Source organism: Opisthocomus hoazin, chromosome 2 (assembly GCF_030867145.1).
Source record: "Opisthocomus hoazin isolate bOpiHoa1 chromosome 2, bOpiHoa1.hap1, whole genome shotgun sequence".
Classification (NCBI taxonomy): Eukaryota; Metazoa; Chordata; class Aves; order Opisthocomiformes; family Opisthocomidae; genus Opisthocomus; species Opisthocomus hoazin.
In genome coordinates this window covers 68,746,136-68,762,483 of record NC_134415.1, presented here as the reverse complement: position 1 = coordinate 68,762,483, position 16,348 = coordinate 68,746,136, and the positions used below count along the sequence as shown (strand labels likewise).

General features: G+C 37.8%; 1 protein-coding gene across 9 annotated transcripts in view; it reads right to left on the bottom strand.

Annotated features, from left to right (window-relative positions):
• EPB41L2 (erythrocyte membrane protein band 4.1 like 2) overlaps positions 1-16,348 on the bottom strand; it is a 125,125-nt gene that overhangs the window by 19,872 nt on the left and 88,905 nt on the right. For 6 of the 9 annotated variants that reach the window (XM_075414057.1, XM_075414058.1, XM_075414059.1 and 3 more), the window contains exons 9-14: positions 16,059-16,277; positions 15,509-15,596; positions 13,442-13,594; positions 12,139-12,236; positions 7,772-7,944; positions 4,149-4,330 (exon numbers count right to left, since the gene is read on the bottom strand). In XM_075414057.1, coding sequence (XP_075270172.1) covers positions 4,149-4,330; positions 7,772-7,944; positions 12,139-12,236; positions 13,442-13,594; positions 15,509-15,596; positions 16,059-16,277 — 913 coding nt within the window. Of the gene's footprint in view, positions 1-95; positions 2,610-4,148; positions 4,331-7,771; positions 7,945-12,138; positions 12,237-13,441; positions 13,595-15,508; positions 15,597-16,058; positions 16,278-16,348 lie in introns of all 9 variants that reach the window. The other 3 variants (XR_012763178.1, XM_075414064.1, XM_075414056.1) reach the window with 3 other exon arrangements.

The window sequence follows — 16,348 nt, the reverse complement described above, 5'->3', positions numbered from 1 at the left end:
ATTACCAAGAGAAGGAATTGTTAACATATGCTTGCAGAATAACACAGAGGCTTCATCTCTTTGTAAATGCAGCAAAGCGTGCTATATTTACAGACCTTCACTGTTTCGGCCCCAGATGCTGTTGAAATTATTAAGCGACTTTCGTCTTCCTTCACCTACATTGTTGTAGAATGGCTGAAGTAACATTTGGCATAAATGGCATGAAAAATGGAAGTTTCACACTATGTCCCTTTCTTGCTGCGCTTTTCCGTGTTTTCCCAGATGGAAATTTAAGAATGAGTAAAGAAAAAATGATATGCATAATTTCTATGGTAAGTGCTTTAAACTCTGCAACAAATTAATGGGAAAATAGAATCTAATGCATGAGTTCTTTTGGTAAGAGAGTCCAGCATTCAAGTCAAACACCTAAATATTGTATTTACAAACCATCTTAATTATTTTAAGAATGTTGCTGTCCTGGGATGAGTTATCTGCACCCCACTCTCCTTTTTAGGCGAACATAGTCTTCCTCAAATGGCAATGCACTCTGTTGGAAATGACAGCTCATCTTCCTATCTTACCTACAAATATTCTCAAGGTTTTAAGGGACAGCGTTCTTTAAAAAGCAGACCGCTTCCCAGTCTTTCCACAGGTACAAGTATCAACTGCTAATCTTAGGAAAAGATGCATTTTAGAAATCAACACTGTGCAAGTGCATAAATTTGAAGAGGGGTTTACTTACTGCACATACTGTTGCATTTTGGATTCTGTTTGAATGCACATATAATGTGGTACATATCACATTTTTATTAATTTCTCCCTGATCCGGGGTTCTATTTTCTGAAACTTTACATTATAAATGATAGATTGAATTAGGTTACAGAAAAATTGAGAAAGTCTTTAAAGTCATGTTTTTCATTATTTTAAACTTAGATTGGTGTTTTTAATGACATCTTGTCCTATTTAGCATGTCTTTAATGTGTACATTGTATTGATTTAATCAGTTTAACAAATGTTGTTATATGTAACACTGAGCAGGCCCTCCCTCTTTTTGATTCTATAATATTTGGTTTAATATTTCATTTGAAGATCAAAATAAACCACCTTTTTCTAGTGGCATTGCTGTAACAGCCACAGCAGACATAAGGAAAGGAGGCATTTTGTCAACCAGTCCAGATGATCAGAGCAACGTATTAGTGTAACTGAGGCTTCTGTACACCAATTTTAATACTGTGTTTCAAAAAATGTTCAGACTCCAGTGATTAAAGTCTGACACAACCTGCAATGCCAGCTAATGAACAAAATCAGTCTCCACCTTAACTACTGCTAGAGCTTAATGAAAGCACTTTAAAAAAAAAAAAAAAAAAGAAACAGCAGTGCCTTGGACAGACTCAACTTTGCACACACCCTTGTAGAACAGAAATCTGGAATAACAAAAAAGCTGATTTTAAAGCATTCCCAGTTTTCTGAATTCAGCTTTTAGGAATTTCACTTTTCAGATCTAAACAGGACTTTGGAGATGCGCATTCCAGTCAATGCATGCAGGAGACATGCATTTTAACACGAACTCATAGTGCAAGTAGCACAACTTGCAAATAGTATCAAGTAATAATACATCTATTATTACATAGCACTCTCAGTATTTAGATTTATGTGCTCGTAAACATTTTGAACTACAAAGCAACTCTACCTGCAGCTCAGTATCTGTGGAATCTAATGAAATTACGCATGCTGTCGGAATTCAGGCAGAAAAACCACCAGCTGTCCAATGAATAAAAATCCCCCAAGAGCAATTTTTCACAGATGAGAAAATTTAGAAACATACAGATATATCATGTGTGTGTATTTTTATATATATATATACAGGCATGTACTTAGACGTATCCCTATACTAGGAAGTGTGCAAAATTGAGCAAGCCTCTGGGAGAACAAGCATAAAAGCTATGTGCAACTGTCAACGTTTAAGCAACAAAATTACACACCTCCTCTTCCTCTGCTTTGTCATTCAGGTCATTTTCATTACAGGCACTAAAGCAAGGCACCTTAGGCTCCAGGTAGCAGAGGGACAGAGCAAGAGGAAGGGAAAATGTGAGTGAAAAAGGAATAGACTGGAAAGCTGACAGAAGAAGCATGAAGATAAGGAGAAAAGAGGGGATGAAGGAAGGAGAGGTGATAGGGATATAGTGCTGAAGGCCAGGTGGGAGGAAAGAGATGCAAACATCAGGAAGGCTAGGAAAAGTAATATAACCATCCTTATCAAGCAGCGAACGGAAACTAAAAGAGAAGCATCTGCTAAAGCTGAATGAGACACACAACTTGGTGCTTCTGTAGTCATTTGTATGGACTTTTCCCTCCACAGCAGGGAAGCCTTGACTAGCTAGGGGTCTCAGAGATTCAATTATATTGTTCTGTGAAGCTATTTCATTTTTATTATGATCTGGTGTTTCTTTCATGGAATTGCACTCTGAGATGTCTGGGATGGTAAGGAGGGGCTCCCCAAAGGGATCTTCCTCTGAAATGTCTGAAAGCATGTCCATCTCAGGGACAGGTGACAGGTTTGTGAGATGGGATGACACAGAATGGATGGGCAGTGATGATGGGTGTACGGCAGTGAACTGAAGAAAAATATTCTGTGCACAGTGGAAGATGAAAGCACAACAAAATGCAAGTTTGAAGGCATAAGAGGGAAAAAAAGAAATCATTAGTTAGTGAAAGTTTTTACTTAGAAGCAGGGATAGCTCTACTAATGCAATAGAAATGCCAAATAAAAATAGACATCCCCTAGTGTTTTACAAGCAGCCAATTTGTTTACTTCTGTGGATTATGAAACTGAACCCATTATGAATGTTTTGTTCTCAGGCTGTAAAGAACTGCGCACTTTTGAACTGTAATAGTCACAACAGATGGAAGCAGACTGACATTCAAAGCTTTGGCAGAAAGGTCAGGGGACAGTGCAGTACACGAAAGACAAGCTGGCACTTTGATTCTTGGGTTTATAACCATTTCCTCTACGACTTAAAAGAGAGCCAGAAAGGAAAAGAAGTATCTGCGCTGGAGGGGGAAAAGCAAGCTGTTCACCGAATTGGCATGTGTAACAAAACCTTACTGAACAGCTTCCTGGAACAGCTTCCCAAAATACTGCTATTTTTTTTCTTCTTCTTTTGGTTAAAATATTGAAAGATACTGCCACTTTGAAAACAAGGGAGTATCACCATTTTATCAGGCCCAAAGTCAAAACACAGGAATTTATTTTACCATTTTTCTTCCATAAAGAAACTCTGTTTGTGCTATTTCTAATTCGAAATTATTTCAACTTGCCAACAAACAAAAAAAATTGCAGTTGTTGGTATATATTCCCCTCCTACACTTGAATGCAGTGGGAACATGTGAACCACACAGAAAAACCCAGCAGTCTCCCTAGGAATCAAATAGATAGTTAACTTGCAAAAATGTTTGAAAACAAAATTACTCTTTAAATATGAAAAAAAGCTCTGACAAACTGCCAAAATAAGAAATGATCTCCAAGAGAGAAGAGCAGCCGATTTTAGCTGACACTTCAGAAAGAAATTTTTACATCAAATCATACAAGATCTAAATTTAGGTTTTTGACCTATTCCCCCAGCAGCTCAAAAAAAACCAAGAGAAATAAATGGTTGTTTGCAAGAGAAACAGACCAAAGTACTCTACTTTTCACAGAAATCTACGCCTCAGTCAGCATACAAGTTTTAAAGGATGAAACAACTATGCAATGGCTACTAAAACAATATTGTTACCGGTAGTAAACACAGTCATAATATACTCAACTTCGTCAAATGTACACAGCTGGATATACTAACTTTTTTTTTTTTTTAAGTCTGAACAAACTAAGGTAATGAGTAAAACATTATTTACCCATTGAAACATTTTTTTCAAGAACTCAGGCAAGCTTACTGAGTATTCAAATTAAATATATAGCAGTAAAAGAAACCATCAACACCATTCAGAAGTTTGTATTCTCTTTTGCTTACATACATTTACATTAAGTTAAAGCTACAGCAAGCACTTTACAGTTTTCCTTTAATATTTTAATATAGTGTTCTGTATGATGCTGAGAAGTGATAGGCACTAAATAACCAGAAATGGACACACACCATGTGAACAAATAATTTTAGTGTGAAAGTCAGCCATACCTTTCCATCCTGAGTCAATTCTAATTGCGGAGTTTTGACTGGGCTTCCATCTTCTTCTCCGCCACCTTCTTTTAACTTGGCCTGACCAGCAGCTTCAATGTCAATGATTTTATCTACAGCAAGCTGCCCTCCAGTAGCAGGGAAGCCTCTTAGCAGACTTTGGTCTGAGATACCCATGGGAGCTATTAGAGAACACAATAATTTTGCTTAATTGGGGTAAGTTGGAATATTTTGTTTTTAACACTTCTTAACAAAATGATTTTATAGCAAAGATGTCAGCAATGAGCAATACCAGCTAGCTAACGAGTGATACAATATTTTTCAGCTTCTTGGCTTTGCAAAAAGTCTACGGTTCTCATTGCACTGATATGAACAGCAATGTAGCCTTGTCATATAATGTGCAATTACTATGCATGGGGAAAAAACACCTCACAATATCAGGTAGGTATTTAATTATCAAGTTTCTTATTAGTCTTGGAAGGCAAAGTGAAGGTACTGTTCTTGTGACTGTGTAAATCACCATAACAAAAGAAAGAAATATGCAACAGTGTTCTGTGGAAATTCACTATTTTGAGAGGACTGTTTTAATGCAATATAGAAATAGCAATGCGTATAACTGTCACAGTATTTTTATTCTGTAACCTTAGCAAAATTGGTGCTGCAGAAACAACAGCTCAGTGAAAGTAAGACTTTTCCTCCCTATATGCTTGCGAAAAATGGAAGGGAGAAATACTGAATATGTATACTTGAATACAGTCAAAGCACAAGAGAGTGAAAGGCCTTAAATTATTTTTTTCTCTTATTTGATTCAGCATAATAGGATTAATGAGCAGGATGGTGTTTTTTATTTGGGATGACTGGCTCAGTCAGAATAGTAGTAACGAAATACAGGAAAATAAATTAAGTAGCTTTAATAAACACAACTGACATAAAAAATTAATTAATTTAGAAATCTTCTGTACTACCTCAGTATGCTTGACTTCACAAAGCCAAAGTGGAGAAAGTTGAGAGGAAGAGGCATTTCTTGGAGTACCTTTGAGGGATATCCTCTTTTGGAAACAGTCTCAGCTCCACATCAGAGACTCCCTTAAGCTGTTGAGAAGTCAAGGCCACATGTGGGATCTGGGATGTTGGGCTTTCAGGGCCTCTCTAAGTAGTAAGTTCTGTAACTTAAGCTTCTGATCCCTTTTTGGGTGGCAAATAGAGCATTTCCTGGGTATATACCCCTCACGTTCCACAAGTAACTTTTGACTAATTAAAAAATAATTTAGGTTGGTAGGAGCATCTGGAGGTTAGCTAGTCCAACCCCCTGCTCTGAGCAGGTCCAATTAGACCAGGTTGCTCAGGGACTTGGCCAGTTGAGTTTTGAGCATACCCAAGGTCTTTTTAAATTTAAAAAAAAAAAAAAAAAAAAAAAAAAAATCTTATTTCTAACTGAAATTTTTCTATGTCTGAACTTATAGGCACTCCTCATTGCCTTATGATTGGGCACCTTTGAGAAGAGCGTGGCTCTGTCTTCTCTGTACCTTCCCTGTAGGTAGCTGTATACAGACAGCCTTGTCTTCTTAAAGCTGAAGGACCACAGTTCCCTCAGCCTATCCTCATCATGTGCTCCCAGCCCTCTGGCCAGCTTGGTGGCCCTTACTGGGCTCACTGCAATATGTCAATGCCCACCATATACTGGGGAGTCCAAAGAGGGTCACAGTACTCCAGATATGGTCTTGACAAAGTATTGAATAGAGAGGAATAATAATTTCTTCTAATATGCTGGCTATGCTCTTGTTAATACAGCCCAGGACACAGCAGACGTTCTTTGCTGTAAGGGCACACTGTTGACTCATGCTCAGCTTGTCCAGTGGGAGTCCCCAGATCCTTTTCTGCAGAGCTGCTTCCAGTGCAGTCAGTCCTGCCCAGCATGTACTGGTATATGGTGTTACTCCACCTCAGGTGCAGCACTTTGCATTTATTTTTATTGAATTTCATAAGGTTCCTTTCAGCCCATTTCTCCAGTATGCTCTGGTCCCTCTAATGAGGGCAAGGTGGGGGGGTGGAGCAAGAGTAACCTTACAAGGAAGGGTACGCAGCGCTGGGTATTTGGGAGGAACAGTGGCACTAGGCATGCTGCTCACAAAGGAGAGACAGAGTGCAAGCGCACCCTCCACAGAATTTCTCATATCAAGTGTATACTCATAGTATGAACCTACATCCAGACTACTGCCTGAAGAAAGCACAATATTTGACTTTGAATTAACACAGTTTAAAACTGTTGCAGCCTGCAGATGGCAACACCAGCATGATGCCTTAAATGCTGCCAGGAATAGCTGGTTTCATTTGAGATGAAATCAAAGATGATTAAGGAGGGGAAAAAAAAAAAAAAAAGGAAAACCAAGAGCAACGTTTCATCATGCTCAAAATTTTGACTGTGATGGTTCTGTAAAAGTGAAAGTTGGGGCCTGAACACACATGCGTACACATCTGTGTTCTGCAGATGACGTACAAAGGGAACCCGGAAAGGCTTCATGATACAATCTCTGAGAGCTGGGAGGAATTCAAATTGTTTCTAAACAAAAGAAGTACAGGAACTAAACCAGACTCAAACCGTAACAGTGATGTGGTGACGAGTCTTTTGGTTGCCACAAAGACTCATCACACGTTACCAGTGCAAGCACTTTTGCTCTTATTTTTGCTTCGGATCTCAGAAGGTTCAGACTTTGTAGGTTTCCCAAGCAAGTGTCACAGTTTGCTCATTAGTCCCAGTATAGAAGAATGAATATTTGTAGAAGTAAAAGTCTTGTAAGCAAAAGATTTTTAGAGAAAATAAGGTAAATTTAAACAGATGAATTTTAGCTAAACTCACATCATTGTCACAGTTCACTTTGATTCCAGTGAAGTTGTGTATGCCTGAATCTAAGTCAAGCTTCACATCATTTTTCTGTAGAATTTGTCTACTTTCTATTATTTCAGAAGTGATTTAGAGTAAAACATGTGCTCCTACATCTCTCACATACACTGCTGCTATATCTACCTTTGGAAAGCATGCCTGTTTCCAATAAAGGAAACCAGAACGTATTTCTGATCAAACAGACCAAACACCAGTAATGACACAAAAATTTTATCTATTCAAAAAACCTCAACATAAAAATTCTTAACTACACACAGAAGTATCTAATAAATACACAAGGATACTAATATGCTGAACAAAATGATATAAAACTAGAAGAAACAACTTGTTCTGCCTTTTCTGTTTGGTGTACAGAGACACACGCAGGCCAACACAGAGCCCAAAAGATGCCACTGACCAAACAATTCTAATAACAGCATATAGTGCATACCTATCCCTTAAAACAGGTACGAGTAGTGAACACAGATGCTATATGTCCAATATAGAATCCTCCATATATTCACAGCAGTGCCATACAATTTAGGCAGTGATTTAAATTACTGTTTAGGTCACCTAAAATTGGTAAGTAACTGAAGTGGCTACTCCTCACACCACCCATCAGAAACTGAAATTCATAAACATTCTGACCATCCATAATGTCAACATTTTTGAATGCTGTTCAGATCAGAGTGACAACACATAATGTAATCATAACACTGAAGAAATAAGCCAAATTTCATACCCCCATCAAGGCTCCTGGAAACACGTTTGCTTGAAGTGCGTTCAAAGTATGGAGCTGGTCTGTCTATGAGGTTGCTAGCCTGTCGTGTCTGTGCTTGCGTACGTCCACTGTAGCGGAACTTGGAACCCAAGGTTAGAAACTTTGCTTTTGGAGGCTGTTCTGGTGATACAAGTCTAAACGGTAAATACGAGGGAAGTCAGTCAATAAGGCTTCATTTTATGTATTTAATGAGGTACTTTAAAGCTACTAATTATATTTCAACTTTAGTTCACCATGCACGATTTGTGCACTCCAAGAAAGGATTCTACCATAAACTGCGAGAATAACTTCTAAAACAAGGCATGTTATTTATTATTTGCAGTTGGAATTGAAGTGATGCTGATAAACATCACATTTTCCACAGTATGACTAAGCATCTGAGATCCTTCTCTTTCAGTGCTATCTTGGTAAAATGGCATTTTTTCTAGAAAGCTGACGCCATTACAGGTCCATGTAGAATACTGCTCAGATCTCTCTCCTTAGAATGTTACTTATAGTTGAAACTACACATGCCACTTCCACTGTCTTTCCTCTATTCCAAGGTACCAGTACAGTGGCTGCTATTCCTCAGAGTTAGGGAATGGCATCTCAAAGCTGCGTAGAAGGCTGTATCAAGTGAAAAAAAGACTGAGATGTCTGGACAGTTGTGACCCAACAGTAGGAAGTTTAACAAGCTAGATTCAGACCTCAGTTTCCTTACAATGTCATTTATAGATTTGCGTAAGTTGATGCTTGCTGGATATAAGGAGGGGGGAAAGAAAGCACATGTGAAAGGGGTGAAGAAGAGATTCAGTTATGAGTGCTGTTAATGTGGGGTATGTATGTTTGTGTTAATGTCAGAAAGTCTAAGTAACAATGTGGCAGAATTTGCTGTGAGGGATTCTGATTTATTCCACTAGTTTTGGACACCACACGAGTTTGAAGAGACAGGTCCTCTTATACCCCCCTGAAGTTCCTTCAGTATGAGGACTTCAAGCTCTTATTCATCCAACCCTCATTGCTTGGTCTTTGTTTTTGAAATCTAAGCCATCAGCGTCAACACTGAGGGTATTGTTTGTTCCAGTGCCATCCTTGCTGATAGGATAAACAGTCATCACTGCAGCAACCTTTCCTAGTCTCAGCTTCTCTAGAAAGGATTTTGATGTTGCTCCCTGGATCATGGTAGTGCTGCAAACACATGCTCACCCAGCACGGCAGTCTGCATGGCCTATTCTCCCTCCACATAAAACCATGAGATTATTCCAGATAGAGTTTTTTGATTTGAGGATCTGAAAGAATGAGAAGCTCACTGAACATTAGCTTCTTTCAAGCAGAATCAGCAACTGCTGTGCCCTTTGTACTGAGGATGGCACAGATGGGCAAGAGAGACTTAAAAGTACGCTGACTTTGTTCTGCTCTTTTGAAGCATTTGCACAGAGAATATAGTATCTGTGTCAGTGGAATCCGATCCAACATACGTTAAAACAGTATCCAGTGGTGTGTTCTGAAAACTGACATTCATTCTAAAGATATTTCAGCGAAACTGAAGAATTTTCAGATACTTAGCAAAAAGAACGGTGAGCCAGGTAGAGGGTTACCATTTCCGAAGAGAGGATGTTCATGGCTTTGTCAGAGCACCAGCCAGAAGGATCCAATCCTGCATGCCTAAGATGCATATGCACGCACCTGAATCCTAATGTGTTCATAAAACATTTTTAAAGAAAACAGAACTCAAGACAGACTCATCCACCCTTCTGCACTAAGGCCGCTTCTGTAATAAAATCACAAGTATCCGGAGCTTCACTTTCATTGCCTCTATAAAACAGCCTTATGCAATCTTTGTGACAATTTATTTCTTCACATTATTTCCAAGACAGAATGCATTATGCATTAAGAGGAAGAAGGCTAAGAGGGTTTTTCCAAGGTTCTTTCTGTTCTTTATTTTCCAGTCTTGGCAAGGCTACAGCATTAACTGCCATTTTTGTCTTCCACCCTGCTGAGATAAACTTCTAATCTTTTAATGTGGAAAAAACAAGAGAACTAATTACTTCCTGATTAAGGACATTTGAACGGATTTTTTGTATTACAAACTTAATTACATAAAGTAACTCAAAACTATGCTTTTACCATTTTAAGACATTCTGGGGAGACACTGAAACAACCATGAAAATTTCAAATAAAACATCATAAAGCAGAATTATAAGCAGGTTTCTGCCATCATTGGTTAAGATCCAGAGTTGCAGACTAAGCTTATCTCAGAAGATTAATGTGGATACATAGTCTGATTGTATTTCTTAATGTACATTGTTGCTTTTTGAAAACAGTACTGGAATCCTATAAGGTTGAGCTGATACAAGTGAATCCAATGCCTTTTGGTTGGCATTTTCAATATAGTTCATTACAAATTTTTACAAATAACTTTATATGCTGGCTGAATTTCCCATAAAGTATAAGGTGATGTGTCTTAATGCAATTATTTGAGAAAAACTGAAACATTGCAAAAGACAACACAAGGAATCTTACAGTGTTACATAGGGCATGCTAAGAGATCTGGAAGCTAAAAATGTACATCTAGATTGAATACAATTCATCGTGGTATAACACACGTGCTCTGAAAGAGCTACACAGTCTCCTGGACTGCAGCAATTGCTTTCTGCTTTTTATCTCTGGAGAAAAATAGAGCTGGATTATTTTACTGTTTTTAAATCAGGATGAGAGGTTCTGAGGATTTTCTGTCTGATGACATCAGTGGAGTGTATGGATTTTACAGAATGGTTCAAGTGTTTGTTACATAATTCTTGTTATAATGTCATTCCTGGTTAGGAAAAGCCACTTCTGATTAGAAAAAAATCCAATTAATGTTATTATGTCAGAATTTCTGTAGTAAGATTATCTAATACATACTAACACTCCCGAAAAATTTTATATTTGCAAATGGTAGTTCTTAGTTTAGGATTTTTAACTTCCATAAGATCTGTTTTTTCCCTATTCAGGTTCATTTTATTATTATAAAATTAGGAAATACAGTTTCCCAGCAAAGCAAATCACTGCATGAGTTATCTGAAGGGTGTTGATGAACTTTTCATTGAAGATAGGACCACATGCTATTTGTGGTAACAGACATCACCAGCCAAAGCAGACTTCAAATTTTAAAGAAGAATAGAATGGTGGACTATGCATCTTAATAAACTTTACTAATGAATTCTATCAAACTTGGGAAAAAAAAAAAATCTTTGATCAGGGTTTAGAAAAAAGAAGTGCTTCTAACTTCAGCGTTTTGAGACTGATTGCGAATCCCAGCACAAATTCTAACATTGTATTAAAGAATATCACATCCCTTTAAAATTTGAATACTGAAAACCATCCAGTGAGATAGTTCCAGTATTGAACTGCTTAGGTCTCATGGTCTCCAAGTTCTCTGAAGGTCTCAGTCTAGCAAGTATATTCAGCTCAGACTAGTATTCAGCAACAGGACTGCACCTACCTTAAAATACAACTGCTTTTTTAAAATAAAAACCAGGCTACTGAAGGACAAAGTTTACCTTTTACAAACCCTAGTTACCATGCTCATATGAAGCAAGAAACTCAGATTCAATGCCTATGAGATTCAGCCTAAATCTGTGACCCCTACGCTGCATAGGGCACATGCACTCCCTCATGGAGTTTGTGCTATTATAAAAATCAAATGAAGATTTTTTTCAAATGCCTTCTCAGTGGAGGAAGTAGAAGTAAAAGCAACTCTGTGGCCTATTGCTAAAATGCTCATTTACAAATAGACCATAGTTTCAATGACCAATTCATAATTTTATGTTTATCAGTCACCGGGGAAAAAAATGCAGAGAAAGTTATGGATTATTACATAAACAAATAGTAGTCTGTTTTTAAAGTGATTCTCTGTTCTTTAAAGAATGACTGTGAACACAGCCCAGTTTATAAGTAAGCAAAAACTCAGCTGTAAGCATTTACATTCAGCAGAATACTCTGCAAAGTGAAGTGAATGAAGATTACTGTCAAGCCCTGAGAGTATTTTGTGAAGGAGTATAGTGGCTTTCTAGACAGTCACTCTGAAAAGTCAGTCTCTCAGGAAGTCTTATGTACGATCACTAGTTTAGTTCCATCCTGTTAGCACTCTGAAAGTTTAAATACAGCAGTTAATTGCACTTCAGACTTTCAGAATTGGTAATTTGAGGTCACTGATTGTTAGGGTGTCTTCTGTCTGAGAGGTGTTACTGGACTGAGAAACTACGGGCAAAGAGGTAGGGGAAATCTTCTCAACTTTCCTCATATCCTTTAAAAGAAAGATATGAGCACATCTGGCAAAGTAAGGGAAGCAGAGAATCATCATTTACCTGAAGAAAGTATGGTGCTCCACACAAACCTTCCATAACCTTTTAGCAGCCCGATGGTTTGGCAGTTTGAACCCAATAGTGCTCTCAAACTGTTCCAGCTGGAAAGAATCCACAGATAAATTAATACATTTCCTTAAGCTGGCCACTGACTAGCAGGCAGACTTCAGATAGTTCCATTACTATAACAAGCTGTAACTCTCCTGTCATAACACTTCATAAGATCAAAAAAAAAAAAAAAAAAAATTTAAAAAACCCGCAGATTTTCCAGCCTTTTAATAAAATTATACTTGGTGGGCTAGTCATGATGGGTAATAATCACACTATCACTTCCTATCTGTACTAATGACTCTTTTGAGAAATCTAATAATACTTCAGTGTTCTTTGCTGATTTTTCTGACTAGCTGCCCAAGGTATTTTTTTTTAAACTGCATGAAGTAATTTTATTGCAGGTTGTGCTGCACACTTTCCTTGGATTTAATAAAAGTCTGAAACCCATACTGCAGTGTTAAGCTTACCTGATCCATTTCACTACATAATAGTTTCTTCGCAAAAATATTACATCTATGAACCATCAGTGAGTGCGACAGCAATACACCTGTGTTCCAAAACTTACAAAACTACAACATTACTATTGCACCATTGGCATTTAGACTTCTCTTTCATTTATTCACGCAGTACAAGCTACCTTAAACATTTTAGATTATAATCTAAAAAAGCATTAAGGTGTTTGAGATTTTTTGTGAAATTTCCGGTTACAATGTGTTCAAAACACAAACACACACACCTCCCCTCCTCCCCCCCTTCAGCAACTACCACAAACTTATAACGGTATCTGAAAGAAAGTTGAATCCATTACTTCCACAGCAGCTAACAGAAGAGTTGTAACATCCTACAGGACAACTCCATTCTTTGGTTACACTCATAAACTAGATGTGTTGACATTTAGTGAACAATTACACCCAAAGGGAAAGAGAAGCTGGCTCTCTCCCAGGACTGCAAGTCTGTATAGACAGTAGGAACATGGGCAGTGTAACTAGCTTTCCCTGTAAAAAACAAAAACATTACAAGATGGCATCTATTAGCAAAATAAAATAGATTTTCTTCTTGGTTTGCATCTAGTAATCAAGATGTGTTTGACACCATCAGTAGAATCTGAAGAGGAAAATAAAATGCTTTTATGTTCTGCTCTAATCCAGCATAAGCCTGGGAGGACATCTGGGGGGAAAAAAAAAATCGGGATGTTGTCTTGTTGCTGGATAGAAACAATCTCACAAAAGAAACAAGATAGAAAGGTGCTACTTACTTCTGCTGGTCTGACTTTGATGTAGAAATTACTTCGCTTATAGGAAATCTTCAGAATTTTTGGCCAAGCGAAGCGGTTGATCCGGAGTCTATCTTTGTAAATGAGCAGTCCATTAGCACACACACCCAGCATGATATCCACACCTTCAGAATCCTATCACGTATGACACAATTTCATAAAAATCAGTTTAATAACATTCCAAACAAGTAGTTAATGCTGGCATATCTTGAGGGAATAACGCAACTGGGCCTTGTTTCATATTCAAACCTGAAAGACCTTGACAATGAGATTCTTAATGCAGAAATAGTCAAGTATATTATTTTTATTGGAAAGGCTTAAAGTAATGGCTTTGGCATGCTTCTATCTGCATATGCCACGTTTTGGGAAATTCTTCAATATTAAAATCATAGAATAGTTTGGGTTGGAAGGAACCTCTAAAGGTCACCTAGCCCAATCCCCCTGCAGGGAGCAGGGACATCTGCCACTAGATCAGGTTGCTCAGAGCCCCGTCCAGCCTGACCTTGAATGTTTCCAGGGATGGGGCATCTCCCACCCCTCTGGGCAACCTGGTCCAGTGTTTGACCACCCTTATTGTAAAAAATTTCTTCCTTATATGTAGTCTGAATCTACCCTCTTTTAGTTTAAAACCATTACCTCTTGTCCTATCGCAACCAGCCCTGCTAAAAAGGTTGTCTCCACCTTTCTGATAAGCCCCTTCTGAGTACTGAAAGGCTGCAATAAGATCTCCCTGGAATTTTCTGGCCATACAGACTAAGTCAACAACTTACAAGCAAGGAGAGGTATGGTGGGTGTGCTACCAAACAAATATTAAAAGAAGAAAAATTAAAAACAGGTTCTTCCAACGTAAAACAGTCAATGGAAGTCTGAACAAGGTGGTGATCATGGTCACCTCTTAGTCCAACAGAGATACAGGAAGTAATGGGTAGCTGGCTGGAAATGTCAACATCATGATTTCAAAGTGCTGGTGGGCCACGCTCCTGAGCATTGTGTTCCACTGACGGCGTTTGATGCAAGCTTTACAGGCTATAAAACTCATCACCTACTGATAAGGCTTCAGTACACTGTACCACTACATGTTCTCCCCAACAACAAAATCAACTACATAAAATGCTGACACTGTCATTCAAAAGTTACTTCCCTGGTGTAACTAACAGTTGCAAGAGGATTCTGGCAAATAGTGCTTTAATGCTTGCAGTTACTTCACTATGTCAAAAAAAAGTTCCAATAAAATTCTAATAATCTAAGTTTCTCAAAACACTACAGACCAAGTAAACTGCCATGCCTCACTTGTATTAAAAAATGAATGTTACACACATAGATAATGTATATGAATAAAAATTGAAGTACATTTCTTTCAAGTGCTTCTAACAGGACAGAGGAAAAAGTCTATGGAAAGTTGCAAAAACAAGTGCACAGTGTTTCCATATGAAACAGAATAAAACAATGTTTCTCCAGTACTTAAAAGTCTTGTTTTTCTTTTTGAAATATAGGACTGATATGCTTACAATGAACTGATTTTCCTAATGAGTTGAGACTTGTAGTTTGTGTGAGAGTGGGAGGAGGTTGGTTAGTTGGTTTGTTGGGTTTTTAACTGAAAAAATCCCAACAGCAATGCAAATTTGATTTGACCTACCCAGAGGAGTGGAAAAAGCACCAAAAAAAACACCCTCCCCCAAGACCTTCCCCCCTCTTTTTTAACTCTCACTGTATTACAAAAACTATTACATGTTCTTTTAGGCTTCAGTTTATGATCCCACATCTCCTTGGCACCAAAAACCTGACATTTAAAATTTATTTAGCTGCTCTTTTGAACGAAATATTCTTTCCAAACTGCATGTACATCTATGCATTAAATAAACCTAGATTTCAAATAAATTCTATGGATGTTAGAGCTGTAAACTGAGTAATTATCATGACCAAGAGATAAAAGGCTTATACATAAGAATTGAGGGTATGAAATTTTTAAAATAATCTACATATACTATGATCTTTAAAACTAAACATGTCTATCCTAAAACCAAACCAAACCAAACCAATCCCCAATACCTTGGCATGATGTAAATCCACTCCATACATGGAGAGTCTCTTAGCATTTTCTAGGAACTGGGAATCCGCCTGTGCTGGAGTCAAGCCCCTAAAACCATTGAATAAGCCTTGAGTTTATTGACAAAATAACTGAAAATCAAAGCTGAGTGGAATCCTAGAATTCAGACACATAGAAAAACCTCTGTTTGTAATGTATCAATAGCATTTTTGCCCTAAAGGGAAAGTGTTCTTTCAAAGCTTATTATGTTCCTTTAGTAGAGATTTCCACCTTCACTCTTGCAAAATATTTTAGTTATATGTTGCTTAAACCAATTCATATGCTCAAATAAAAATATTTTCTCCAAAACGTCTCATCCAAGATCTTAGTGAAGCTACTATTTTCAAACTGAAATTTTTAAACACATGAAAGTAAGAGGTTCTGGTTACACAACAGAAGATTTCCAAAGCAACAGTAATTTCAGCTTTGCAGTTTTACACATACTCTTAAGAGAATTGACATAAACATAACAAAGAACAATGATTTCATTTGGTGTCACTGTATCTGACACACCTGTGTGTTTTGTGTAGCTCAGCTACTTTCTCTTCCATTTCTTGAGTTTGATTGGGTGCAAATTGGAATTCACTGATATAATCACTGCGGTGCTCCTCTGGGTCATGATCCCCAAGCTCAGCCTGCAGGGTGTATGAACCAAGGAGGGCGTGCGTCACAAAAGAACATGGCAGTCGACCAGAAGCAATATCCTGGCGAAGCTGTAGGCACAAGAAATATCTGCAAAACAAAGGAGTGGGGAAAAAAACGAACAAACACAAACAAGAACAGAGAAAGTGTTACCAATGGCA